Here is a 27568-nt window from a genome sequence, read left to right as displayed (position 1 = left end):
AGGCTTCAGACCTTCCTGCGTCCTGGGTTTTGTCTCCCCTTTTGACTTAGGGCTTCTCTCGGTCCTCCTCCTCAGAAGTGTCTGCATCTCGCAGCTCTTTCAACTGAAGACCACTGTCATCCTGCTGGAGCCCTGTTGCTGTCGCGGTAGCGTGTGGGGGAGACCAGCAGTCTGTAGTCTTCAGATGAAGTCTGTCTTTCAGTGGACCTGTGTCCCTGGGCTGCGGCCTTCACAGATGTTTCTTCATTTGCCCGCTCATCCACTGCCCCCCCCATGTGGCCTCCGCCCTCACACACCTTGGTGAGACAGGAAGGCTCTGGGGGCTGGAGTCAGAGAACTGTTCTTTCTCCAGGTGGGAGATGACTCTGGTAAAGTCTTTATTCTTAGAGAACAGGTCTTTGTTACAGAGAAGGTTCTGGATGTAGGTCACATGGTTATTCTTAACCGTCCTCCCTTGCCAGAGCCACGAGGGGCTGTTTATTAGCTATTCACTGTGACAACCTGGTGGGGTTCCTGAAAGTAAAACTGAGAGAATTGGGGGTGGGCTTCCTAAGAGTGTGACCCTCACTGTCAGGCCAGTCCATACACAGCCTCAGGTAACTCGTCAAAATTACCATTGAAGCGTTCCTACCAGTTTGTGGCTCCAGCAGCTTCTGCTCCAGGTACTCAGATCTCAGCGGTGACTCCGGATTTGTTTCTCTCTCCTGATTTTGTGGTGGTTTGCGCTGTGATGTCTGTTCGCTGGTGGGCGAGTCCAAGACAAGTCATTGATTTTGCGTTTGTTTGGTGTTTTCTTCTTACGAGAGCAGGAGTGGTGACTTCCAAGCTCCTTACACATTTGGGAGCTAAAACTGGAAGCCTGTTCATTAGTTTTATTGGTTTTACATAAAAAGTGAAAGATAGCCTATATCCATGGTCACTTGGGCTGAATAGTGTTTTGCCGTCCCCTCCCCAGTTCAGAGGTACATCTCTCCCGTATATCATCCTGAAGATTTCTCAGCTCTGCCTGTGTCAGAGGTGCTGTTAAATTAGCTTTATCGAGTGGTGAAGAGAGCAGCTGATGGGCTCTTGCCCCATGTCTGACTTGCCTAAAAACCTTGGGCAAGCCGCTTAGCCTCCCAGCTCCCCCTGATTCTCAGTTCCCCCCTCTGAAACATGGGGGAATTAGACCACAGTCCCTGGGGTCTCCCCACCTTTTTAAAATTCTTGCCAGCAACCACTCTTAAAGGGGATGATTTCCTGCTGCTTGTGATTTTATTTTATGATTTATGTAGAACAGTGGTTTTCACAGTGTGGTCTCTCATGGGGTCCTCAAGACCATTTTAAGGGCCCATGAGGTCAAAACTGATTTCACTGTAGCACCGAGATGTAATTCACCTCTTTTACTGCGCTGTCATTTGACTGATGGTGTAGGAGCAATGGTGGGTCAAACTGCTGGCTCCTCAGTGTTCATCGAGGCAGTGGCCCCAAAGGGTACACGTAGTCCTTGTGTTCTTCACCACCAGGCGATCTCACTAAAGAAGATTCCAGTTCCATTTAGGGATGTCTTTGACAAAGCAGTAAAATTAATCCCGTTAAATCTGATCCCTCTGAGTACGTACCTTTTTAATATTCTGTGGAATGGAAATTGAAAGTATTCTTTACTGCATTACCGAAGTGCTCTGATTGAATTGAGAAAAAGCACTTTTTCTATTTGTTTGAGCTGAACCAGCAGCTTTTTTAATGGAACACCCATTTTTACCTCGAGGATTGACTGACAGCCAAATGATAGCTATTTAGTCTTGGGTATTTGGCAGACTTTGTTGTCACATTAAGGAAAACAGTTGACAGTATTTATGACGGGTCATAAAATTTGAGCTTTCAAGTGAAAATTAGAATTTTGAAAAGCTTGTATTTGCTACTGTGACATTGACAGTTTCCCAATATGCAAAGACTTTCTTGAGATTAGCAGCGATACAAACAAAAGTGATTTTTTGATAATATCTAATGAAATGGGAAGATCTCCATAACCTAGTGAGCCAGTTTTCCAAAGGACTAATGCATAATTTGACAAAACACGCATGCATAAAAGACCCATTCAAAGGGCAAAGTAGACCAGTGGATTTGAATGTGAAAGAGTACAAGAGGTTCACTGATTTGGTTTCAGATTTCATATTGCAACTAACCTTTAAACAATTACCACTTGTCGAGTTTTGCTGAAGTATTAAAGAAGATGACGATCATCTAAAAAGGCTATGAAAATACTCTTTCCCTTTCTGACTATGTGAATGAGGCTGGATTTTCCTGAAGTACTTCAGTCAAGACAGCATATTAGAACAGAATGCAGGAGCAGATCTTTGAAGCCAGCTGTCTCGTATGAAGCCAGACCTTAAGAGATAATTTGCAAATATGTACAGCAGTGCCACTCTTCTCGTGAAACCATTTTTGTTTTAGAAAGCAGCCTCTTTTTGCTACCAAAATTTACTTCAACTGATAATGAATTTATATTACTGTTATTTTTTTTTAAGATTTTATTTTTTTAGGGATCTCTACACCCAGTGTGGGGCTTGAACTTACAACCCTGAAATCAAGAGTCACATGGTCCACCCACTGAGCCAGCCAGGCACCCTATATTACTATTATTTTTAAGTGAATCAGTGAACGTGTTTTAAATTTCCCAGCCGTCATTTCTAAGTATGGCAAATACAGATCGAGATAACCCACATAAAAGTTCTTTGAGGTCCTCCAATTTTGAGAGTGGAAAGAGGTCATAAAACTAAAAAATTGAGACCCTAGTGAGGTACAACTTCTGCATTCAGATTTTTAAGGACACCTTGTTAGCCTAGTGTTTTCCAGTTTGACGAATTTCTAATATTTCTGTTTGCAGTTACTACAGTCTGGATAAAATGAAATGCTTTAAATTACTGCTTGCCCTGTGTCAGCAAATTTGCAACTTAGGATCTATAGAGATCAGTGATTCCTGAAGTGTGTCTGTAAAATTGTCGTTCTGTCAGATGCTATGAGGGTAAACCGATGCATTATTCAAATTAGTTTGGAAGACTAGAGCCCTGGATTCTAGACCCCAGTTTCAGGGAGAAGCATATCCAAGGTGCCAAGAAACCCTTGAGTAAGTTAACTACTAATTTTTGTTCACTAAACAGCCGACTTTCACAGGCATCTTTCATTCCTGTGGCAGACTGTGGTCTAGATGATTCTTAAGGCAGAGAATATGCCATTTGGGTTTGTGTTTACCATCCAAAAGGAGGCCAAGTTGCCATCTGTGTCTCTAGCAGATGCTGCTCACGGACGTGAAGCAGCCACTCAGTTTGCGTCAGTGGTGTGTGGAAGGTCGGACTGGGTTGTATTTTGATTTGTGTAGTTTAAGAAATGAAATGGCTCCTAGTTCTAAGGAAAAGAGATGAGGTAGATGGGAATTGAATTGGGTAAACTGGTTGGGAGAGACTTAGTCCGTCCAGTACTTAAGCCTGTTGCTTTCTAGAACAGCATCCCAGGTGTTTAAAAATACTGTTTTATAAACACGACAGTAACCTGCAATGTGTTTTTATTTAAAAATAGTCAAACATGATGTTTTGGTGGCAGGAGTTAAACTTCAAAAACAGTTTCAAACACTAAAAAGTAAGAATACAAGTCATGACTCTTTTTTTTTTCTTTTTTTAATTTTAAGAAGGTAAGATTTAGGCTGTGGCTTTCTCAGCTAAATCTAGTACAACGACCACCATACGAGCAGATGATCACGTAAAACATACCACAGGTGGCCTTATTTCTGTATTTCTTTCAAATGCTTCTTTAATCACTTTCTTTGATTTTTTTTTTTGGTAGGATGGTATCAAAACAGTGGTACCTAGTGTAACTCTTTAGAGAAGTAATTTGTGTAACACATTTTACCTATGCTGATTTTTTATTACTGATTTTTTTCTAATAAATCGGAGATTTGCCAGACATCTCCATTATAGTCTTGATAGACCTTCGGGTCCCAATTACTAAAATCACTTTTAGAAGTAAATAAAGAGTACATAGTTCTAAGTCACATTATGCTACATTTTAAGGTCCTTTGATCTGGAAAGCATTGCCTTATTCTGCACTTCTTTCATGATATTTATATTGCTTTTTTGTTTTCAATATAGGCTTCTAGAGATTTGTTATTTGTTAGGAAGCAATATGTGGTTTTGTTTAGTTTTAGCGCAAATGAAGAATCTAGGTCAAAGCTTATTAGCCTGTGGAAACAAATGTAACCAATGGACAAATGTCACCAAGGCTGATACTGTATATATTTGGATTCTATCTAAGAGTTAAATTATTTTACAATACCATGATTTTTATTTTAAAGTGAGCTAGAAACTGCCATTGTCCTATAAAGATTTGTTGAACACATTTCATCCTGAGTCTCTGTGACGGAATTCAGGGGCAAGAGCAAAGGAATAAAATGTGTTTATGGTAGGATTTTAAATTGGGAAGCTGAAATAAAACAAAGAAGTATTGGGAGACCATTCCAGATGCTGACCTACGATGGGGAGGTAGCCAAAAGGAGTTAAGTCGGATTGTAGACAGCAGTGAAAGGAGGCTAAATCTTTCTTTGTGTTTCTTTACACCCTCCCCTCTGCTTCCAGTCTCTTTCCCCTCTCCCCCAAAGAAGACCCAGAACATTGTTTTGCTTTCATTTTCTTTCCTCTGGTTATAAAAAGATGTTTTACCTTTCTGTCTACCTTTACCAGTATTTCACCCAAATGAATAAGTGTAGCCTATCATAAATGTGGTAATGGTGGTATCAAAAGGAGGTGGTTTAGAATATTTAATTTTCTAAATTATGCCGCTGCCCTGGTTTTGTAATTTATTCTAGACCAGACCCTTCAAAAGCTGATTTCCTATTTTATACCAGCCCAATTATTACTAATGATGGGCTGCTTTACCAAATGGAGAGACTAATAGCCCTTTGAACTGTTACGCAATCCCATTGTAGTTTGTTAGTGTGAACACCTTGTAGTGTTCCTGCATCCCCCAAAGTGTTTATGATTCCTGAAATTATACTCTTGTGTGAGATATCCCCCCAGGTCTCTCCTGTTACAATCCCTTAGACAAGGCGGTTGTTATTTAACAAGGTAGGAGTAATTTTCTGCAACACCCAGTAAACGTTGTGCACGTGTGTGTTGAGTGTTCTTGGTCTCATTCTCTTTATTCTTTCTCTGCCTTCTTTGCCTCTGCCGCCTCCTTTCCCCTCACCCCTTTAATCCTTGGCATGGTGCATTTTTGGGGTACATAGGAGGCGCACAGTAAATCTTTTGAGTGCTGTGTTTATTAGAAAGTACTTCTTTTTCAGTCATAATTTTCTGTTCCTAAAATGATATTCCTGAAAAAAAATAGGTCCTTAGTCAGTCTTAGAAATAACAGTGATGGCAGTTTAAGCCTGCGTCCAGCCCATATTCCGACATGGCTAGACGAGTTCGTATCTGTCAGTGGCACCGTAGCATAAAGACGTCCCTCACTTCATCACTGCACGGGTTTTTATATCATTAAGGTTCTTACGTCTCTGCTTGCCCCAAATCATGCAGTGATTTCCAGAGTGTCATTCCCATCAGTTTGCCCAGGACCGCTTCCCCATAACAGATGACTAGTGGCTCCTTTACCATTAAGCTGCCAACTAGTTGTCTTCCTCTCTTAACACCAGGAAGAGGGAGACCTCCACTTCCAAGAAGCACCCTCTACTTTCCTGGGAAGGAGAAGCAAACGTTACCCTTACAAGTATCAAAAAAGCACTATTTTAACATTTATTCACCAAATACGTATATAGCCCTAACTATGTGGTACAATACCATAAGCACTTTAGCAAATTAACTTGTTTGGTGCTTGTAAAGCCTGTGATGGAGGTGTTGTTATCTTTGGTTCATAGCTGAGGAATCTGAGGCAGGAGGCTAAGGAGCTTGCCCAAGATCACACAGATTCTAAATGCTGGAGCCAGGAGTCCAACCCGGGCCATCTTGCTCCAGACTTGATGCTTTCAGCCTCTGAGATGTGCCTCTCCTTTCAAAGGTCCCTGCAGACAGGGATTATACATGGTCAAGCACTCTTTAAAAGATCAGACTCTCCCAAAATAGTAAAAGATTGCCACAACACACCACTTAAGGAGAAGAGAAATCAGTAGCAGATTGAGTAAAACTCTCTGACATTTAGACACAGAAAGTGCATCTCTCCCTGGGAAAGGCCCTGTGGAGGTACCTTCTGAGGACGATAGGATTTCTGCAGCTACGTCTCTTGGATTACAGGTGCTAGCTTATCTTTGCCGTCTTGCACTTTATCATAGACAGTGAGGACAGCCAGCAGCCCCTCTAATAGTCTACCTGCAGAAGCTTCTTAACTAAATCATTAGGATATTTCTACTACTTTTCTATGTTACAGCAGGGGACAGTGTTGCCAAACTTTCTGCCACTAATAAAAGCCCCCCCCCCCCCCACTTTTCCTCCAGCTTGTAGAACATTTTTTTCCCCCAGCTTCTAATAACATTTTAGAACTTTCTTTTAAGCCCTAACAGACTCCTCAGAGCCCTTCCCCACCATCTGGTCCCAGTGATGAAGCCACATATTTTAGATTTTTTTTTTTTTTTAATGGCAACACCCTACTTCCAGGTCCCAGAATCTCAGTTACCTAATGCTGCAAATTTTAGTGACTTAACACAATAATAGTGGATTATTTTGCTTCTGTGCTCCATGCAGTGTCATCTGGAGTCTCTTGACTGGGGCCTCTCCACTTTCAAGATGGCTCCACTCCGATGGCTGGCAATTGGGTGCTGGCAGTTGGGAGTTCAGCCAGGGCTGTGGGGCAGTGAGCTCAGTTCCTTCTTCTAGACTGCTCAGACTTCTTCGTGGCATGCTGGTAGCTGTGTTCGCAGAGCGAATGTCCCAAGAGCCAGGTGAAAGCCTGTCCCCTTCTGTGACTTAGTCATTGCAGTCACATAGCATCACTTCCGCCACAGTGATGAGTGCACCCATTTTCAAGGAAGGGGAACCTAGGCTCCATCTCTTAAAGGTGGGTGTATGGGTCACACTGTAAAAAAAGAGCATGAGGCACAGGTGATGTCGTGGTTATTTTTGGAGAGCACAGTCTGGCAAAATAGGATTATCAGAAGATCCCCCTTATGTAACCCTTTGTCTTGATCCCTTCTTTCTTCCCCTTAGCTAAGCAAATGCCAATAATACAGGTTTTCTGCTTTGTTGGATGTTACGTTTCCAGTTAAGTGTGCATTCTTCTGCGTGTCAACTTTATCCTCACCTGTTTTTTGCCTGAATACATTGTGCTTGTTCTTTTTATTAATATTACATTTGAAAAGAACCTGCCATCCATTAGGAAAATCAGATTCTTTACTCTGCAGAAAAGAAGGTTCATATCTAATTCATATTCTGGTTTGCATTTGCAGATCAAATACTGTAAGCGTTTATCGAAAAATGATGATAATTTATTCCCTTCCTAATGGTAGCCCATGAAGGGTGGTGAAAAATAATTCAAAACAGGTTAGAAAATGATTTGCCGTTGACATGGGTGGGTTTTGCAATGAGTTGACTGCTTTGTCCCTTATGGACAAGCCTGTTAAGTATTCATTCATTCAGCTAGTTTTTACTGAGTATCAGGTCAGCGTTGGGCTACATTGGCAGCCAGAAGAAGTCTTGCCCTCATGGAACATGTCAGATAGTGAAGAAGGTGGAGATTAGCAGAGAATCACCAAGTAAATGTACGATCTCAGCCTTATTAAGTGCTGTAGTAGAAAGGAGCTCTGGAGTATCTGATAGGGAACCTTTGTCACCCCTAACAAAGTGCTTTTGAGCAGAGATCTGGAAAATGGAGAAGACAAATCTTGGCGAGAGATGCGTGAGCGTATCACAGCCTCACACCAGTCCACGTGCAGCTATCTGTAGACACAGATGCCCCAGGTTTATAGGCATTTCTAGGAGAGCGGTAGTGTCTGCAGTTCTGTTCAGAGAAGACCATGTGTTAAGTAACTCTTGGAAAGCACATGTTCACGCAGGCCCTTACAGAGAGGTTAAGGAACATTTTTCATTTATGAAGAATTACTTAATTTTGAATAATGGCGATCACTATGAACGAGGACAGTTCACGTAAGGGGTAAAGAAGTAATTATAGCAGTGGTTTTCCTTGTATGGCTTGGGGACTCCCGGAGCTCCACAAGACCCTTTCCCCTATCTGAGGGCAGAATGGTTTTCATAATACTGAGGCATGATCTGCCATTTTCACGTTCCTTCTTTGGTGAGCGTTAAGTGGACTTGTCCAAAGAAGAGATGATTTTATCACAGCAGATGGACTGTAGAAGCATGTATGAGAACTCAGCTGTCCTCTATTATAATAGCCAGCCCTTTAAGAACTTTGCAAAAATGTGAAAGAATGTCATTCTTCTTAATATTTTTTAAAATATTGTTTTTGTACCAGTGTTGTCTATGGCCACATGTAATGGGTTTATTTTTATTTTTTTAAAGGACTATTTCTAAAATTTGCTTTAACTTCTAGTATGGTGATTATTGATAGATATAACCCACATAAATGGAAATTCATTCAGGTCCTTGATATATTTAAAAAAACGCAAAGAGGTTTTGAGACCAAGAAGTTTGAGATTCGCTGAGGTATGGCCTTCTACGTGACTTTGAGCATGTTACTTAATCTCTCTGAGACGCAAGGAGCCTGTGAGGTGGGGGTGATGATCAAAGTACTTCCCTCATATAAGGATGAAACTAATGGGTGTTAGTGTATGTCAAGAGCTTATAAGGACACATGGCACGAAGTAAGCATTCAACATGCTAGCTTTTGCCGTTTGTTACCGTTTAATATGAAAGCAAAATTTATGTGAATCCAGATATAGCTGAGGCACTGTTGCTTAGAATTCTTGCTTGTGTTTGTGGTCCTCTAAATAGTTTTGGTAAAATATAGTATCCAAAAGTGAACGAAATTGAATTTTGTAACTTTTCTTTTGAGTTGAGTTACAGCAATGGTTTTTATTGGCAGATGGTGAGGGTGTGAGGTTTGAAGACACATAGATTCAGAATAGCTTGGGGTGCTCTTTCCGTCTGGGCCTCTGCCCCCCACCAGTCTATGCCCTTGTGCCCACAGCCAAGGGTCTGCTATGTCCAGAATCATGGTGAACAGGTGGGCACATGTTGCTTGGAGATCATGCTATGTGTCTAGGCTCCAGTGTCCTCGATGGTGAGCTGAAAGGAGGGCTCCATTAGGCAGCATCTCATTCAGTTCTCCCACTTTTCAGATGGAGAAACTTTGGCCCAGAGGGATGATTTGCTCGCCCAGGTTCACGCAGCATATTAGAGGCATCCCAGGATGAAAACCGGCATTCTGATTTGTAACGAAAAGAATAGCAGGCTTAGACTCAGAAAAACTGATTTTAGTCTCTGTCCAGAAAGCTTTAATTGGTCATCTGACATTGAGCAGTTGCTCAAATCCCTGATCCCTTGAGTCCTTATTTGTAACATGGAGGTGGAAATATCCATCATCCCAGGGTTGTGAAAAGCATCAGATGAGACCTCACATGAAGGTCCCCAGGGCGCGTCCTCTCAGTAAGTGTCTGTCTGGTCCTTTGCATGTGAAGTCCATAGAGAGACGGGTCCCGGTAAAACAGAACAATTCTTTTCAGAACCAAAAAGCCTGCCTTAAATATTCTACTGTGTAGCTTTGTAACAGCTTCTTTTTTCTGTCTTTTTAGGACAGCCCAGAAACTTGCAGGACCTGTGCCGAATTAAAATTCGACAATGTATAGGCCTTCAAAACCTAAAGCTACTTGACGAACTACCAATTGCCAAGGTCATGAAAGACTACTTAAAACACAAATTTGATGACATCTGATGTACACAGAACTGTGAGCAAGATTAGGAGTTATATTCCAGATACTTAAAAGGCTGTTTGCCTTGCACAAAGTATATCCTATGCAATTTCTGATTTGCTGTGAAGTCAGAAAGCAGGTATACACTTTTAGGTTTTTTTGTTTGTTTGTTTGGTTTTCATGGTAGGGGAGGGATTTTTTTATATATATATAAACACACACACACCACATGCTTGAAGGTCTTAATTTGGTTTCTTGGTCCAAGTTTAAGAGGTCCAAGCTTTCTATACAATATTGCATTTACGAAAATTGTTTTCCCAAAACGACACAAGCAGTGTTGGAGTGGAGAATTTCCCCTTTCCAAATGTATGGTTTCATGGGCGTGCACGACATTATAAACCAGCAGAGCACTTGTTAAGGTCTGGAGGCACAGTTTCACCCAGGGGGGTCCTGGGTTCTACTGGAAAATGCCCTAAGAAATTTTTAAAGTAACTCTGTCACCTCATTCATTTTTAAAGAGTACAAATTGGCTGTTTCAAACCGTTCCTCTCCTAATTAATGTAGCTCTCGGATGACATAAATCCAGTACCTCTGCTTTCCTGTTGGTGTGCTCTTGTTTTTAACTTATTTTTTTAACAACTGTAGTACACTACCCAGAGACATTGGGTCTCAGCTCTGTCTCTCGTTGACTCGTGCTTTTAAAACAATTAATGGAAACGAGAATAACTTTATAAAGCCAGTGTATTCTGTTTTTAAAACAGTGCCTCCCGTGCAATACTCTTTCTGGTGTATTTTATCCATTATTTCACTCGATGTTTCTCATTCCACAGCCGGCTTTGACATGCCCGTGAGAACAGGAACTGCCACTTTAATTTTAATTGCAGGACCATAGGATGTCAGTTGCCATTTCCATTGTAAGCTTTGTCTTTTACTTCACTTTAAAGCAGAAAATTTCATATCCTGGTGGTAGAGTCTTCCCTAAAAATAGCCCAAAATATTGTTAAGGCATTTGGCTTTAACGGTTAAATAATTTGGGGGTGGTTTCATCGTGTGTTTTTTTTTTTTTTTTTTTTTTTTTTCTTTTCTTCCCAGTTTAAAAAAAAAAATTCTAAAGGTACAATTTCTAATGGGTGCACATTCGTAAGTCTGGTTAATTCCTACTAGGCTAATTCACCATTTCCTATCTATTTTAAGGTTATGCACAGTGAAGCTCTTTGGGACGGTTATTTCATTTTCTGGGTTGATTGGGCATATGTTTGCAGTGTAAACACGGTTATGATAAAGTGTCAGTAACAATGGGAAAGGTTCCAGAGACGTTAGGGATCTACGCTGATGCCCTTGGAAATGTGTTCTGTGCTTGATCTGTCATCATACTAAGTTTCAGAAGAACCTTTGCAAATATCCCAGTATTGTTCTCAGTGCTTTGGGCAATTTCAAAATATTTACACGCTAGTAATAAATTTGTTATCAGACGTTTACAAGATGAAGGGCTTCTCTTGTCTGAATTTCTAGTTTTGAGTCATAAAGTATAAAACTACTTCACCTGGAAAGTATAACTAAGCAGAATGAAGCGCCTACTCTGGCTTTACCTTTTTTTAGAGAGCCAGCAGGGATACTCTCTCAGCACAGTCTGTTCCCTTGAATGCAGGGTGGCTTTGGCATTGGCGTATCTGATCTGCTCGTGCTAGGCCGTGCACAGCTTCCTGAAGAACGGCAGTTCCGGAAAAAGAATGATTCGGGGCGGGGGGAGGGGATCACTATGGGGGTACATAGACTCTTGCAGGGAGCCAGTGAGAGTGCGGCCAGTTTGGTAACCATTCCGAGACTAACCGGAGCCTGATGGATAGAAATGGGTGGTCTCCCATCTCCAGAGTGTCCTCTTCCAAGAGAGAGTCCCTCGTGCTGCTGAGCTGTGTTCTCGTCCTTTCCACCGGTACCCAAGTCAGCACTGAGACATACTCGCAGTGTCAGGAACATGGCATGGCCAGAAATGAATTGAGTGTTACTTCCCCCTCAAACCCCAGGCCCAGGGAGACAAGGAGCTGGGAGGGCAGGCACCCAGGACCCTGCGTTCCGAGCAGCGAGTCGCGTGACCTGCACACGGGGCTTATTTCCTCAAATGTGTGTATTCATTCATTCAGGTAGATGAAAACGACTTCCTTTCCCCGGCCATTCAGAGGTTTCCAAACGAAGTTAGCCACTGAGTTTGAGTCAGGGAATTCCGAGTAAAAAGATCAGATTAAGATAAATTCTTTGTTCTGCATTGCTGCTGTGACTTCAGAGGAAAAAAAATTATGAGAGCTCTTCCTTGGAATTGAAATTTCTATTTAATGAAGAAGTGTATAATTCCATTATTTATTGTTGGAGGTTTGATTTACCTGGAAACTTAAAAAGAATGTTTTATTTTTGTTAGTAAAATCCCAATCACATATCCTGTTTAACCATAACTAAAATTTTAGTCTCGAAGGTGGTAACCTGTAGACTATAGGAATGAACGTGCAGGTCCTCGTTTGAATTTAATTGGCACAGACGTATTCGTTGGTCACGTAAATGAGTAGAGAGAACAAGTTATTTTCAGAAAATCGACTGGTTTTTCCAGAACCTTCACTGAACTGTTCCGAATATTATCAGATTTGTCACTGACCCTTCCATGTTCCTTTTGAAATTTATTGTTTAAGCCTATTACTAGACCTTTATAAAAATATATTTGGCAAGTACACCAAAGAAACCAGCTCATAAAAGATTATGATCATTCATGAACTGCAAACCTCATCTTTTGAAAACAAGATTTTTTTTGTGTGTAAATATTTGTGTTTATAAATGTACAGCAGAGTTAAGAGTGTTTTTTAGATTATTTAATTCCCATATTTCTAAACTATTTACTACAGAATAATCCACGCTTGTTAGTTTGGAGGACTTGACTGTTTTGTTTTTTTAATTCATTATCCGTCATGCTTGGAACAGCATTTCCGCCAGAGAATTCAGTGTTCTGGCAGTAGCAAGAGCACACATCTGGAGCGCGAGGAGTCTAGAGTGATTTGTCAGACGTGCACCCTCAGAGACAAGAATGTATAGTTTCATTACCAGAGTGGACCAGACGCAAATGGAGATTCTAACTTTTCCTGCAGAATTGCTCATTAGCCCAGAATGTGATTGGGATGAGGCCCTTTGCCCACAAATTTAGCTTTCATGTAACTCCTAGTGTGTTATATCATAATGTATTTTGTTCTTCCTTTGTAATGTAAGTTTTGCTTTGGGTCAATTTGAATTAAAAAAAAAAAACTTAAATCTGGTTTAAAACCTGTCGGAATTGTGTTTTCTTTCTAGTCTGCCTTCACTTTTTAATATTTCAGGCTGTTCGGGGAAAAGCGAAGAGCTATCTTTCCTTCGTCGGCATTTTAGATCATTGGGAATTGCGTTCAGTGTATGATAGAGAAAACAGCACCATTTTAGAGCAGAGAAGGCCGTTCTCGCCCCCTGCCTGGATCACAGTTTTCGCTGCATCCCACACATAACCACAACAGAAGATTGTGGCGTCCTCCGATGTGTTGAGTGAGCACTGAGCCTTTTTGGGCCGATTTCAGCCCTGCCTCATGCCCGCCACACCTTGACCGAACACAGAATTTGGAGCACAGTGTTTCTAAGCACAGAACAGTAGAACGATGAATTGGAGGTAGTTTACTGGCCTGCAGGAGATAGAAGCAAGACCACTCTGATCTCACACTTCCTTTATGTAATATACACACAGCTCGATTCAGGAGAGACCTCACACTACTGTGAATGATGGTGTGCTAAGGAAAAGGGAGGCCACACGATGGAGATCGAGCACCCCATGCAGAAATATTCAATATTTTGCAGCTCACTTTGTTGCGGACTTGTCCAGGATTTGGCACAACCGAAGGCCAAGAATGGGACATTTGAAACGATTTTTAATGATCAGCAGGGGAGTTCAGATGTGAAAAATTGCTGTGTTGCTTGGAAATCTTGAGGTCATTCCTTTTCCAATATGATGTAAGTAGTGTATTGTTTTTTCAGCTGACGGACAATTTACAAAAATGGCTTCCTAGCTATTGATAAAACAGATTATCTCCTTGATTAAAAAAAATTTTTTTTCCCACATCCTCTGTGGCTGGGATTCAGGGAAGAAAGAAAATCGTCTGCCTATATTTATGTCAACATCACGTAACTGTGTTCTCTTAACATCTTGCAAATTTTGATGTTAGAATTTATACGAGCTTCAATACCAATAAAAAGATTTTAAATGTCCACTGCCAGGTACTGATCTGCAGGCCCGAGTTGCTGTAGACCCCTAAGATACAGAAGTCATTTGTCTTTATTCCATCACGAGTTGTTTTGTCATTACCGTTGAGGTGTCCTAAGTCTTCGATACCCAAAACGGAGCATCAGGCTAGCATACGGCGCTGCCGGGGCTCCTGACTTTTCTTATATGCTGCTGGTGAGCAGGGTTCAAATTTTTGTGATCTATTTCTCGAAGATCATCATGCATTTTATAGATTTCTCTTTATGTTCCAGAAGAACTCTGTAATGCCCGAGCGACAGTTAACATTCCGAATCCCATTCAAAAAGACTGAGATGATTGGCAGAAGGCCCCATAAGAGCTCGGTGATGTGGGCCTGGAACCCTGAGCTAGTGCTGTTGGCTACGGTGCTCTGTCTCTTGTCCTGGAGGAGTGCCACACTCAGCAGTGAGATGTGCTTTTTCGTCTCATTCGTTCATTCATTCATTGATGCCCACATGCCTTGTGCTGGGTCGCTGTTGTGCATCCACAAAAACTAAGCGGTTTAGCAATTGTGAAGACCCAGTTAGGGGTACAGGATCAGATTCAAGGGGATGGTTCTCTCTGGTTGCAGATAGGACCTTAAAGAAAAATTCCTATAATCATGTTTTTGGTTATTATAAACATATTCTGAATCTTGGGTTGTTCCAGCATCTTAAAAATCACACTTAGAACATTGTCTTAGGTTTCGTTTTAATTAGGAAATTGTTTTTACATTAGTTAAGTGTAACTTCTTTTACGGTACTCTAAGTGATGAAGTGATTCACTTTTCTGTGAAATGGTATATGAATCAGAGAAGAGCTGGCTTAATTTGGACAATGGGACTTAGCTGAAGTGGAGAGACTCGGTCATGTGATGAGTAGACTGACCCTTTGTGACTGACACAGAGGTACTCCAGCTGCAGATCGCTCCTATTTTATCTGGCAAACGGAGTCATATTTTTCTTGCTGCTCAGGCTTGAGCTAACGTTGCTTTTCTTCCTCTGATAGTTTTGGGTCAGGTCACTGCTCAGTCTTCTTTTTCCTTACAAAAGAAAAAAGATTTGTAGGGCACTGGCTTACTGTACATGACCGTTTTGTATTTCTCTAGAGGCCTTCTAGGTTTTCCCTCTTAGTTCTGGCCACTTAACCCTTTAGTGAAGCCCCTGCAGGTGCATAGGGCATGGCCTTGGCCTCACCGAGTTGCTTTTGTATGCTGATTTTAGAGTTCCCAGATTGCTTGTTTTTCCTGCCTCACCTGAGTAGAATGATAGCTGAATATCATTTCGGAAGAATGTCTTCCAAACTCGTCAGGGTAACCATCTTGGGTAGCGCCAGAGAGGGACTGGTTCATTTCTTCCTTGTTTATTACCGATGCTCTTAAGAAATCACTCGCCACAGGGCGCCTGGGTGGCTCAGTGGGTTAAACATCTGCCTTCAGCTCAGGTCATGATCCCAGGGTCCTGGGATCAGGTTGCTCAGCAGGGAGCGTGCTTCCCCCTCTGCCTGCCACTCCCCCAGTTTGTGCTCGCTCTCTCTTTGACAAATAAAATCTTAAAAAAAAAAATAATCATTTGCTATAGTCCACCGTACAGCGAGCTCCTGGAGGACAGATCCCAGGTCTGTCTTGCCTGAGTCTCAAATAGTTCCTAGAAGCCTCTAAGGAAACTCGGGCCAAGTGGATGACAGCATCAGCGTTTCTCAGCACCAAATCTCAGGTGAGTGCAGTCCTAAGTCCTGCCAGCATTGCCTTTTGCTGTTCCTTCCTCTTACCTCCTCATCCCTCCGGCCCTCCCCTCCACCATCAGCACTGAGTAGCGGACCCACGTGATCCCCCATGCGTGGCGCTGTGATGGCAAGCTTCCAGAGAGAGACCGCCGGACTCTGGCTGCGGGGAATTCTGCCTACAGGAGACTGTGTGCCCCTGAGCTGGCCCAGCATATTACAGTTCCCGTTGGGGCAGCGGGCCCTGCATGCACGTCCGGTTCAGAGCATGCAGACAGGGAGCCCCAACTCCCTGAGTGTCTCTGTAGGTGACAGCGTGCTTGGACAGAGCTCTCCTCCGTTCTGGGGCAGCTAGATGGGGATCAAGGCAGAACCCCTTGGCCCATCACCACCACCACCACCACCCCCATGCTCTTCTCCACTTTTCCACATACAGCACAAATCGGATCACTTTCTCTGTAGCAGGAAAGCACCGGCATAGTTGGCCCTTCCATTCTTTAACCTCTTCTGAGCGTCTCCCTGGCCCAGGGCCTTATCTAGTCTTACATAATCAATATTTTTCCAAGGACTTAATCTCATCCAAACCCTTCCTTTTGCAGGTGGGAAAGCCGGGCAGTTGAGAATGGAAGTGATTCGGTGGCTGCAGCCCTGTACTTGGTGACCGGCGGGTAGGGGGCAGAAGCCAGGCGGTCTCAGCCCTGGCCTTCTCTCGCTGTCTGCAGCCTCGCCGGCCCCGCTCTTGCTGGCACCAGTGGTTTCCCATGAACAGAAATTGACCCGGAGCATTAACGGGATGAGATGCATTTTGGCAAGAGCCGGCAGGGCTCAGGATTTTCTACAACTGCTTCCTAGATTGAAAGCTGACACATCCCTACGCTGCCTGTAATTGCCTACAGAACATTTTCTGAGAACATTTTCCATCTTAACCTCCACCACGACTTTTGGATGCTTTGAACCGAAGAGAAACAGCGAAGGTTCTGGGGACGCCCTGAGAAAGTGCCCTGCCCCCCTTGTGGGGGTGACAAATAGGAATGCTGGGCCCGCCGTGTTTGTTTTGCACTGCGGGTGGACGAGATGGGTTCCACACCTGGATATGTGACCCTACGCGGGGACACCCATGGCCTTCACGCTCAGCTCCTTCTCCCCCTTTCCACTCTCAGGCAGCTGAGAGAATGATATACCACCATCCTTCCATCACATTCTATGGTCACTCACATTCATCCTGTACGTTTCCATTGAGAGTTAAGTAAGAGCCCTGCCAGGGAGCAGAGGGAGGAACGTGGATATTTTGTCTTAGACATAAGGTTGAATTGATAGAAATGTCCTTGTCTCAGATAGCAACTAATTGTGTACACTTGACGATAGAAGTTTCTTTAAAAAATAATATCTGGAGGCTTCCGAAGTTTTTATGTAAGATGCTGATAAATTTTCTTCAAGCTTTAGGTCATTACTCTAGCAATCAAAAAGTAAGACTTGCAGATTTAGACGGTTTGGGCTGAGTGTCACTCACATGGAAGGGGTCATGTTAGTTTACCCTAATTTGTCAGCCCTTGAGACTCTTGATGCTTTATTCCAGAAAGTACTGATGACTCCAGTATTATCCATCAGAACATGTGGAGGTCAGGCCCCTGGTTAAAACCACAGTGGACATGTCAGTAAGGCGGTCATTTCTCTTTCAACTTCCTGTCCATCCCAACTCAGGGTAGATTTGAAAGTCATGCCCAGCACCTCCCCAACCCGGCAGACATTTCTGGGGCATGAGGTGCAGGGCTACGAAGGCCTCCACCTACTGGGATAACAGCAGTGGGGGAGAGATGAGAATCCCTCACCTCACGCCTCTCCTTGTGGGGAGAGCAGGCCCTGGGAGGAGTGGGCCTGACGCACGGCCAGTGTGGTGACGAGCTTCAAGGTGCACCAGGAGCCTCGAATTGAGACAGGCAGAGCTGGTAGCAGGCACTTCCTTACCTTGGAGCCCCTTAAGAATGAGGGATGGCCTCGCCTGAGCCACAGAAGCCGCGGGCCTGGGAGGCAGCAACTTTGCTGCCTTTACTCCTGATTCCTATTCGGTCCGCCCTCCGGTGTATCTGTCCTGTACATATAAGTGATGAATGTGTGTTACCACCCACCCCCGAAGGGGTGTGTGTGTGTGTGTGTGTGTGTGTGTGTGTGTGTGTGTGTTAAAGTAAAGCCTTAGATGAACAGGGGTGAGGTTTTGCTCAGAGAACCGTGTTGGACAGGAAACTGGCCATCCTCTCCTGGGCGGAAGGGTGGATCTGTGGTCCCCCAGGGAGATCAGCTGTGATTGTGTGTCGTGAGCAGGGCTTCCCTGTGAAGGGCCCGAGGATATAGAGTAACAGGTTCCTCGGGTCTGGAAGGGGATGAGAAACTAAGGCAAGGAGGTGGGAGAGGGGCTGGGCTCAGGCGCGAGTGTTCCCTGGGAGTTCAGCGGTGGAGGGAGCAGGGCCCGGGTGACCTGCTCTGCTGGGCGCTAGGCCCGAACCCAGGGCAGCAGTTGGGGCTGCCTCTTGGGACAGCTTCTCCACGGCATTCCCGTTCCAGTCGTGAGGATGCCCTTTCCCTCCGCACCCACCCCTTGGCCGTGTCCGTGTCCTTTGGAAAGTCCTAATTGGAGGAATTGTCCCCCTCTTTCTAAGGGGGAAACTGGTTTGAAGGTTTGTCTCCACCCGCCGTGTCGGAAGCCTCTGGAAGGCAGCGATCTGGCCTTAGGCTTTGTGGCCCAACAACTCACAGGCCTCGTAGATGTTTGGTGAGTGAGGGAGTGCGTGTAATAGCCCCTCGAAAGCTCTGGTGCCAGGTAAGAAAACCGGAAGGGAGCGGACGTTCCATTTGCCTGCGTGCACTCCGTTCTGGGCTACCGCTGATTGTCATTCACTCTCACCAGTACCCTGCACCGTAGTACTCTGACCATTTTCACAGATGAAGCTGAGGTTGGGTCTTGCTCCCCTCTTCCAGTTTGCCTGTCAGGCTCTGCCCGGCCCTGGCCCGCTCGCCCACCCATCCTCTCAGTGCCTCCTCACCACGATGCTTCCCAAGCCCCCACATGGGCCTTCCCCACCCTTCCCTGGGCTCCCGCAGACATCTTTATGCCTTCATAGCACACGTATCACCCGCTGTCTTGTTCTTTGCATGTGCTGGTGTTCCTGAGGGTTCTTCATGCCTCTAAGTGTGCAGAATATCATACGGGTGCACTTGTGACTTTTCCAGGGAAGAGGGTCCTGGAGTGCTGTCAAATTGTCCAAGGGCTCTGTACTCCCCTAGTGTCAAGCAGCAGCACGTTGACGGACCCCGTGGTCGTTCAGAGCATGTCTCCCTGCCCGCCCAGTACCAAGGGCAGCTCCCTGACTGCCTCCGGGGCCCTGCCCACCTACAGGCTGCCGAATTCCTGAGTGCTCCCCACTGAGCCAGGTGATGGCACACACCTCCCCCTGCCTCCTGAGCCTGGACCCCTGGCCCAGTCCCCACCTGGCCCTGACCAGGCTGGGGTCCGAGTCGGCTGCCTTGGTCCCCCTTCCTCCCCCACCTTTCTTCTCATTTTCTCACTTAACTATTGCCACATGCGTCCTACCCCTCTGTCTTCAATAAGAAGGTCTTAGGGAGCAGGGAGGGACCTGGGGAATCCCCACACTGCAATTTGGGGAGAGGAGAGGACGCCACCCCCCCCCAGAAGAGGCTGCCGGGCTTGCCCGTGGCCTCCCAGTAGGTGATGGTGTCAGCCAGGTGCCAGCCTCTTCCTGCTGGCCGCCCCAGTGCTTCCCTCCCCCACCCGACATCTGCAGGCTCCTGTGACCCCAGAGAGGAGCTCGGAGCTGGGAGGGGATCAACAGCACTGCTGACTGTCCTGGATGATGAGCCATGATGTTACTGCCTTGAAGAGGCTCCCCTGCCCTGTGAGGCCCCCAGAGGGCCACTGGGACCAGAGCGGGCCCTGCTGTGGCCCGTGGTGAGCAGGACGGGGATGCTGGCACCTTGCTTCACAGCCTTCGGTTGCTTGCCTCACCCTTGAGCCAGGCTGGCTCCCAAGGTGTGTAACCCCGCGTTGTATCCTCTCCTGGGCACCTTTGTGCCTTAAGATAAAAGGGTTAGTATATGGGCTCCGGTGTGGAACATCTAAACCCTATATTATAGGAGGATCCGGGCAATCCCTTTGAGAATTCTGCAGAAGCACTTACTCACCAAGTCTATAATTAAGTAACTGGCTAGCTTCATGGAAATGCTTGATGTTTAGGAACTTATTAGAGGGTTTCAGAGGAGAAAAAAAAAACTGACCTGAGATTAACTGATACTCTTACTTCCTTCCCCATTTAATAATTTTTAAAATTAAAAAGTGCTTTAATCACCTTGTGTTTCAGTGGATAATAATAAAATGCTTGCTTAGTAGCAGCTCATCTTCTCATAATACCTAAATTGAGTCATTCCTCCAGCCAGACAGTACCCCTGGAAACCATATGAAAAAACTCCTTCCCGAGATGAGTCCCTCGGTGTTCCTAACAGTGGAACCCAGTTGAGTTCTGCATGGGAGATCCCTTATGTAACGTTCAGACTGCACCCCCGTGGTCTTTACTGAGCATGCTCACGAAGTCCTGGGAAAATTTAGAAATGATCCAGTCGAGAACCTCTTGCTCATTCAGTACATATTTTTTGGAGTGCCTAGGCCGAGGGGCCAGCTGGTGTCAGAGCCCAGGTGATGGATAAGAGATAACAGGGTGTGGGGTTGTGGGGATATGGGGAGAGAGAAGCAGGGCCAGCGTGGGGAGGCCACACTATGTGGAAATCAGGTAGGGCTCTGCCTGGCCAAGGACTTCCATGTTCTAAATTCAGGCTGTACACCATCCCCAGAGTGTGGAATTATGGAACTCCACTGTATACCTTAGTCCAGGTGGGTCTCAAACTTGCGCGAGAATCAAAATCCCCTGGAGGGCTCGTGAAGAGACTGCTAAGCCCCATTACCCCAGTTTCTGATGCAGCAGGTCTGGGGCAGAGCCCAAGAATCTGCATTTCCAGCAAGAGCCCCGGTGATGCCAATACCACTGGTCGAGAGACCTCACTGAGGTCCCCGCTGATGGGTACTCAGGCTTTCTGCCTGGCAAAAGAGAGAAAGAAAACTCCGGCAGTCCCCATGAAATGTTACAGAAACCACCTGCCTACTTGTCCGTGAGCTGTGAGTAACGTAGTTCTAGTGATTCTCAGAAACCACGTGTAGACCAAGTCGCCTTATTTTATGGGCCAGCCTGAATGGTTCTGTGGGTTGTGCTAACAAAGAATATAAATCCCACCTCCTACCCCGCCCCACCCCCGCCACATTACAAGCTGACCCTGCGTCGGGGCCTTTATGTCTCCAGTTATCTTTTGCAAGTACTTAATTTAAGTTGGGCACAGACAAGACCAGTAGCCTCTAGTTCTCTGGTCCTGCTGTTACTGTCCTTCAACTTAGTTCAGCAGCCCATAAATAATGTGTCTGCCAAGCATTGACAACGGCAGTCCTGGCCTGCTCCGGGGTGCGCGAGGCAGGACTCCAGCTGGTTCCGCCAGCATGCACCTTGGTACCACCCGCCACGCGCTTTGGCACTACCCACGAGGCAGCCTGCCGGTGGCGTGCCCCAAAGATGGAAAGAAGCATTGGCAGGGTTGCCTCAAGAGCTGACAGCAGATGCCAGGTCGAGGCTGGGTGCAGCCTGAGCTCCCTGGCATAGCCCGGGGAAACCACAGCACCCACAAATCCTTTCCTAGCCCCAGCAGGCAATGAGGGTTTCTTGGGGACTAAGCTAGTGGTACTTGCTTTAAGATAAAAAAAAAAAAAATCTTCAGATGAGTGTAGCTTTGTGCTGGAGGCTGCTGGTCCAGGAGCCACTCTGAGGGCCACCAAAATGGAGTCATCTCTGTATGGCATCTACCTGCTAAAACGAAGAATCCGTGTTCCTTCCCCCTTCCCACTGTGTTTTTGGAACAGTTTATAATGGTCATACAAAAAGCTGCAGACAGGGAATGTTTGAGGATTCCCATCAGAAGGTGGAAAAAACTTGAAGGAAAGGCGGTGTCCAAAGTTGGTCCTCACGGTACAATAGGCTGCTACACACAACCCAGGACTTGGGACAAGTAATGAGTGTCACTCTCAAGGGGCCAGTCTCAAGGGGCAGATGGCCTTTGGTGTGGGGGAGCAGGGTGGGACACAGGTGGCAAGGACAAGAGTGGTGTGTTCTGAGGGAACTTCTTAAGGGAGGCTCAGCCTACCCCTTGCTCCAAAGCCTGGTCGCAGGTGACTTGCCCTGTCCATCAGCTCCGTACTCCTCCTGACAATGGTTCGGCCCATGTAAATATAAGGTAGACAGGGGCTGGAAGTCCTTCATCAGGTGGAAGTGCTTAATAAAATATGCAGGGTCTTCGAACCCTTGGGAGGATTGCAGCAATCCTATTCTCCCATCCCTGTATCTCCTGTTGGCCTAACTAAGTATTTTTCTAAAGGAACGTGCAGCTGAATCCCTGGCCTCCTGGTCCAGGAACACAGACAATCCTGGCCTGCCGTTCTGTCGGTTTTATCTGTCTGGTTTGCGTGGGAAGACCAAGTGAATACGACAAAATTTAGATGCGCAAAATTTAGAGTCATGAGTCCAGGGTTGTTTGTGCTATTATTCTCTGAGTCTTCTCATTAATATTTTCCCCCAAAGCAAAAAGAAAAATTGTCATCTTGCCAGCTTGATTGTAAGTTCTTTGTGGGCTGGCTCTGGTTTTCCCTCAGATCTTGCGTTCCGACCCAAGATCTTGACACATGGCAAACATGTACCCATGCTTTAGTCCGTTGAGTTGAGGAAACATTCCGATGGTCCATCAGTTAGCGTGGGTATTAACAGGGAGAGATTTCTTTCTTTCACACAATTGTATCCAGTTCTTCCTAAAGAACGAGCCCTGCAGTCAGCCCTCCAGTAGTCATCCAAGAGGAATGGAATCAGGAGCCTGCCTTCTGAATGTTTAAGGCCCTCAGAGTGCAGAGACGGTGCATGAAACTTACTAATGCGATGGAAAATGACTAACCAGAACAACAGATAGGGGGCTGCCGCAGAACACCCTGAATTTTAGCTCCTGAGATCCAGCTCCCTGGTGCTTTCTGATTAGCTTGCTAAAGGCAGAAACATCCACGACTTGGGACTCCTGTGGCCTGGGTGGATTTGGCTTTGTGGATTTGGTAACGGGCAGGGCAGGGCGACTCGGGGCAAGTCATTTACCCAGGATGAGAGGAGATGAGCTAAGGGCACCCTGACCTGCCGTAGGATTCTAAAGTGACAGAGAAGACAGGAGGGGTAAGGATGGGCACCTAGGGCTGCAGACCAAGCTGGGAGCCCCAGCCGGGTTGTTTGTTTAATATACTCCCCTCCCCACCCACCCATCCTATTACCGCGGCTTATTAGAGGTGCTTTATGAAAAGACTGGAATCCATGCTCCGGGGTCTGCACTGCTCTAGCGGAGGGTTTTCGCACCATAAAACTCACTTTGTAAAAGTGCAGCAGCTGTGATAAATAAGCTTAAGCCTCAGTAATCACTTTTTCACTTTTACCAATTACGCTAGGCTGCTTTGTGACAGAAGTTAATGCCAAGGAAGAATTTTAAAGAAGCCTCATTTTCCTTGTCTAATTAAATTAAGTACTTGAAAGGTGATTCACATGTTGATTCCCCCCACCCCATTAGTCAACTGAAAATTACAGGGTCTTTTAGGAGCCACGTGATTCGTCTGCTCAGCCTCTGGGGTCAGGGAGCCCTCACCCCTGGACACTCTCCTGCCGGCATCCCGCCTCCCCACGTTTTGTGTGCAGCTGTCCGCGGTGGGGCTCTCGGGCCAGCACTGCCCAGGAGAATTGAGGGAGGGCATGCTTGTTTGTTCTCTAATCCTTCCACAAAAATCTGCACGAGGTGCCTTTGTGTCCAAGGTTTTGATATCCCCAACATGCAGCCGGTCTCTCCAGGGTGAGAAGCAAGGACAGCCTCTTCTCTTCGTTGTTCTTCCTTTCGGTGTAAACCAGACAGAATTCACCTGGATTGAGAGCTCTCGTGGGGGTCGGCATTGCTGAATTTCCTCCGAGGTGAAGGTCTAGACTGTTTAAATGCCAGTAGCTCCTGACATCCATTTCAGCGGTGCCACCAGAATGCTGTCCTTTGAAACGTGCAACACTTTCTCTTCTTTATTTTCTGCGCTTACTCATCGTGCCTCTTGTTTCTGCGGGAGCACACAGGTGCATTAGAAACTGTAACATATTCTATGCCTGTATTTCCTGGGGAGCATCAGGGAGCCTGGCTGATGACACTGAGTGTGAGTGAACCTGCTTCGCCCACACATGAAAAGGATCGTCACCTGTAAAGTGACTGTGTCCGATGTATGTTTCATGATTGGATCAATTATTCACCAGTATTCATGCCTCCTTCCAGGTCACCCCTCTGATATGCAGAATCATTTGGTGCATGCTTTGAAGAGTGTTTATTATTTCAAAATGAGTATCTACTCTTAAAATGCAAACAATACACCAACATATTAAGTAAAAAGTGAAAGTCCCTTCTCTTTCAAGGTTGATCATGTTGTGTGGATTCTTCCAAGTCTTTGTGCATCTATGTGTGCATTTAGTTTCACAAAGTAAGCTCTCTGCCGCTTCCTCATCTCTCTAAGTAGAGACCCTTTCAGGTTACCATGTGTAGTTATGCCTAATTCTTGTTAATGGCTAAATAAATTCCACATTCGTTTTTTTCTTCCAATCAATGTATATCAAGCAACTTCCAAGTACTTCTCTAGGAGTTGGAGAGATAGTAAGAACGAGTTCTTTTATGTCGTCTCTTTCTTACTCATTTCTTAATCTTGACTCTAAAATATTCCACCTGTTTCTCAACCACTATATCATTAAGAGCTTTCATTTTCTCAGACTGAAATTTGCTTGACATGTGTTTGTTTATTGTCTGTCTACATTAAAATATAAACTTCCTGCGATTGCTGACATTGCCTGTCTTATTCGCTGACGGATCCCAGCACGAAAACAGTATCTGACATACACTACGGATTCTGTGCACAGCTGGACGGACAGATGGACAGATGGACGGATGGATGGATGGATGGATGGATGGATGAATAATTCTTATATTTACCTTGGATAAAGGGAAGTAGATCTGCTCATTGATGACCTTCAATGGGTTTCCTTAAACTCCCAGCTCAATCCTAGCTATTCATTGTACCTTTATACAGTGTGTATTTACCTGTTCTTCTGTTAAAATGGTGACTACTTTCATACAGATGGACAAACAGGCACTCTCTTGGCCCTCCAGTTCCCTCCTCCTCAACCTGAAATACCCAATTCTATTTATCTAAAACACACATTGCTAACATAACATAATAAAAATTAAAAAAAATAAAAAAATAAAACACACATTGCAAACATACAAATATCTGTTCTCTCCACATGTCAGAGCCCATTCATTTCATGGTTTGGAAATTCGGAGAATAGATTCCCCTTAAACTGCAAGTCAGCAGGTGTTTCTTTACAGTTAACTTTAGCAGAATTCATACAAAATAGTAATCAACAATGACCTTTACTTGTTAACTCACAAAGAAACACCTTCAACACTGCATTTTGTTAAAGTTTCTGTACTAAACTGTAGAAAAACTGAACTACGCAAATACTGAAAAATTACAAATTCCTTAATTTTTTATTCCTGGTACCATTACCACAATTTACAGGGCAATATACCCGATGTAATGAAAAGAGAAAGAAAAAGCTTCAACAGATAAAAGACCTCAGCAATGTGCCTCTGATTGACATTACATTGCATTAATTAATAGCTGTACTTTTTGCAAAGTGTGGCTATGACAGTCCTGGACAAGAAGGGGTTCCTGTTTAAGCTGCAGTTCCTTTTCTGACTACAGATCATCATTCCTTCTGTGGCACATTTTTACAGCTCCTTGGATGCATTTGGGACGACTGTCTCAAACTAACCTGCAGCTTTCCTGACAACTCCTCGCTCTCCTGCTAAGAACTGTAGCCCTTTTCTTCTGAATTTTTTTAGAACCTTCTGCTACCCTATCCACCACGTCCACCACCAGATCCATAACCACCACCATAGGGACTACCCGAGCTTCTTCCACCAAAACTGCCCCCCTTCATGGGTGCATAATTTGATTGCTGTTGTCCACTATAATTTCCAAAATCATTACAGTTCCCACCGCCACCATAATTACCACCTCCAAAATTTCCTCCTTCATTGTAACCATCATATCCCCTCTCCCCCACCATATCCGCCTTCTTGGTTTCCATATCCTGGTCCACCATGACCATGGCCTCCTCTACTGCTATAACCAGGACCACCACCATAGTGGCCACCATCACCTCCAAATCCATTATATCCACCATCACCTCCTCCATAATTACCTCTGCTGCCAGCACCTCCACCTCCATAGCCTCCTCTTCCACCAAAGTCACCACCACAACCCACGAAGTTGCCAGATCCACCTCCATGACCTCTCTGTTATCCGGCAACTGCCTTTCTTGTTTAGAAAGGGCCTTCTTCACTTCACAATTATGCCGATTAATAGTTGGTATTTCTGAACAATTGTGTCAACTGTATCACGATCATCAAAAGTTACCGAAGCAAATCCTCTCTTTTTTCCCCTCAGCCCGTCTTCCATAACTTCTATGGTACCAATCTTGCCATACTTTTCAAAGTAGTCTCTCAAATTATATTCTTCTGTATCTTCTTTGTTACCACCAACAAAAACGTTCTTGCTGTGAGATGGGCACCAGGCTTCACAGAATCCTCGCTAGAAACAGCTCTCTTTGGTTCCACTACACGCCCATCAACCTTGTGTGGTCAGACACACACTGCTGCATCCCCCTCTTCAACACGAGTGAGTCCCAAAACCAAAACCCCTAGAACGTTTTGTTTGGGGGTCTCTCATCACCACATGATCTGTAAGTGTACCCTATTTTTCAAAATGTTCTCTTAAACTATCATCTGTAGTTTCAAAGCTCAAACCACCAATAAGAAGTTTTCTCAACTATTCTGGTTTCTTTAGATCACGGCCCTCCTCCCCCCCGTGGTGGCGACAGCAATGGCCAGAGTCAGGCTGGGGGTGACCGGGCGGCGGTTTTACCTCCATTTTGAGACCGGACTAAACTCTTCCAACTCGAGTTCAATATGGGACCAACTCTGAGGTGTTTATCATGACTTCCGAACCTCCTCTGACTCGTATCACCTCACTGGAGCTGCTCTGAGCTCTTGTGTTCCGTGACACACAGAGCACACTCTTGCCCTAGAACCTTCCTTTGCACTTAACTGTTCCTCTGCCAGGAATACTCCTCCTCCGGGAACACAGGGCAGCTACTTCAGTCATTCCAGGCTTGGCCAAAAGAACTTCTCAGAAAGCTCGCCCCCAGCCCCTTGGCCAAAAGGTCAGGCTCCTTGCTCCCAAGCCCCTCTATATGTCTTATGTTTTTCTTCATAGCATTTGACCTACATATATATGCCTAGGGCCTCAGTAAGTATGTATCATATTTGCATATATCATATCTGTACATACTATACTATATACCTAGCATATAGCAGACCCTCAATAAATTATATATCAATATTTAATATGTACTACTATGTCTATATATAAATGATATGTGATAAATATATAGACACTTATATATAAATAAATATATGGACACATCTAAATTAATATATAGACACTTACATGTATTTATAAATACATGA

General features: G+C 44.9%; 1 protein-coding gene and 1 pseudogene across 1 annotated transcript in view; one reads left to right on the top strand and one right to left on the bottom strand.

The window, feature by feature from the left end:
• ASB7 (ankyrin repeat and SOCS box containing 7) overlaps positions 1-13126 on the top strand; it is a 49743-nt gene extending 36617 nt beyond the window's left edge. Inside the window, exon 6 of the mRNA XM_008687584.2 lies at positions 9710-13126. Within this exon, the coding sequence (XP_008685806.1) occupies positions 9710-9849 (140 nt within the window). The 3' untranslated portion in view covers positions 9850-13126. The remainder of the gene's footprint in view (positions 1-9709) is intronic.
• A 12749-nt stretch (positions 13127-25875) lies between these two features.
• LOC121105498 lies at positions 25876-26969 on the bottom strand (annotated as a pseudogene).
• Positions 26970-27568: the final 599 nt, after the last annotated feature.

The sequence above is a fragment of the Ursus maritimus genome, unplaced genomic scaffold, assembly GCF_017311325.1.
Source record: "Ursus maritimus isolate PB19 unplaced genomic scaffold, ASM1731132v1 scaffold_27, whole genome shotgun sequence".
Lineage (NCBI taxonomy): Eukaryota > Metazoa > Chordata > Mammalia > Carnivora > Ursidae > Ursus > Ursus maritimus.
The sequence above is the reverse complement of the archived record's forward strand: the minus strand, read 5'-3'. Positions and strand labels throughout refer to the sequence as shown.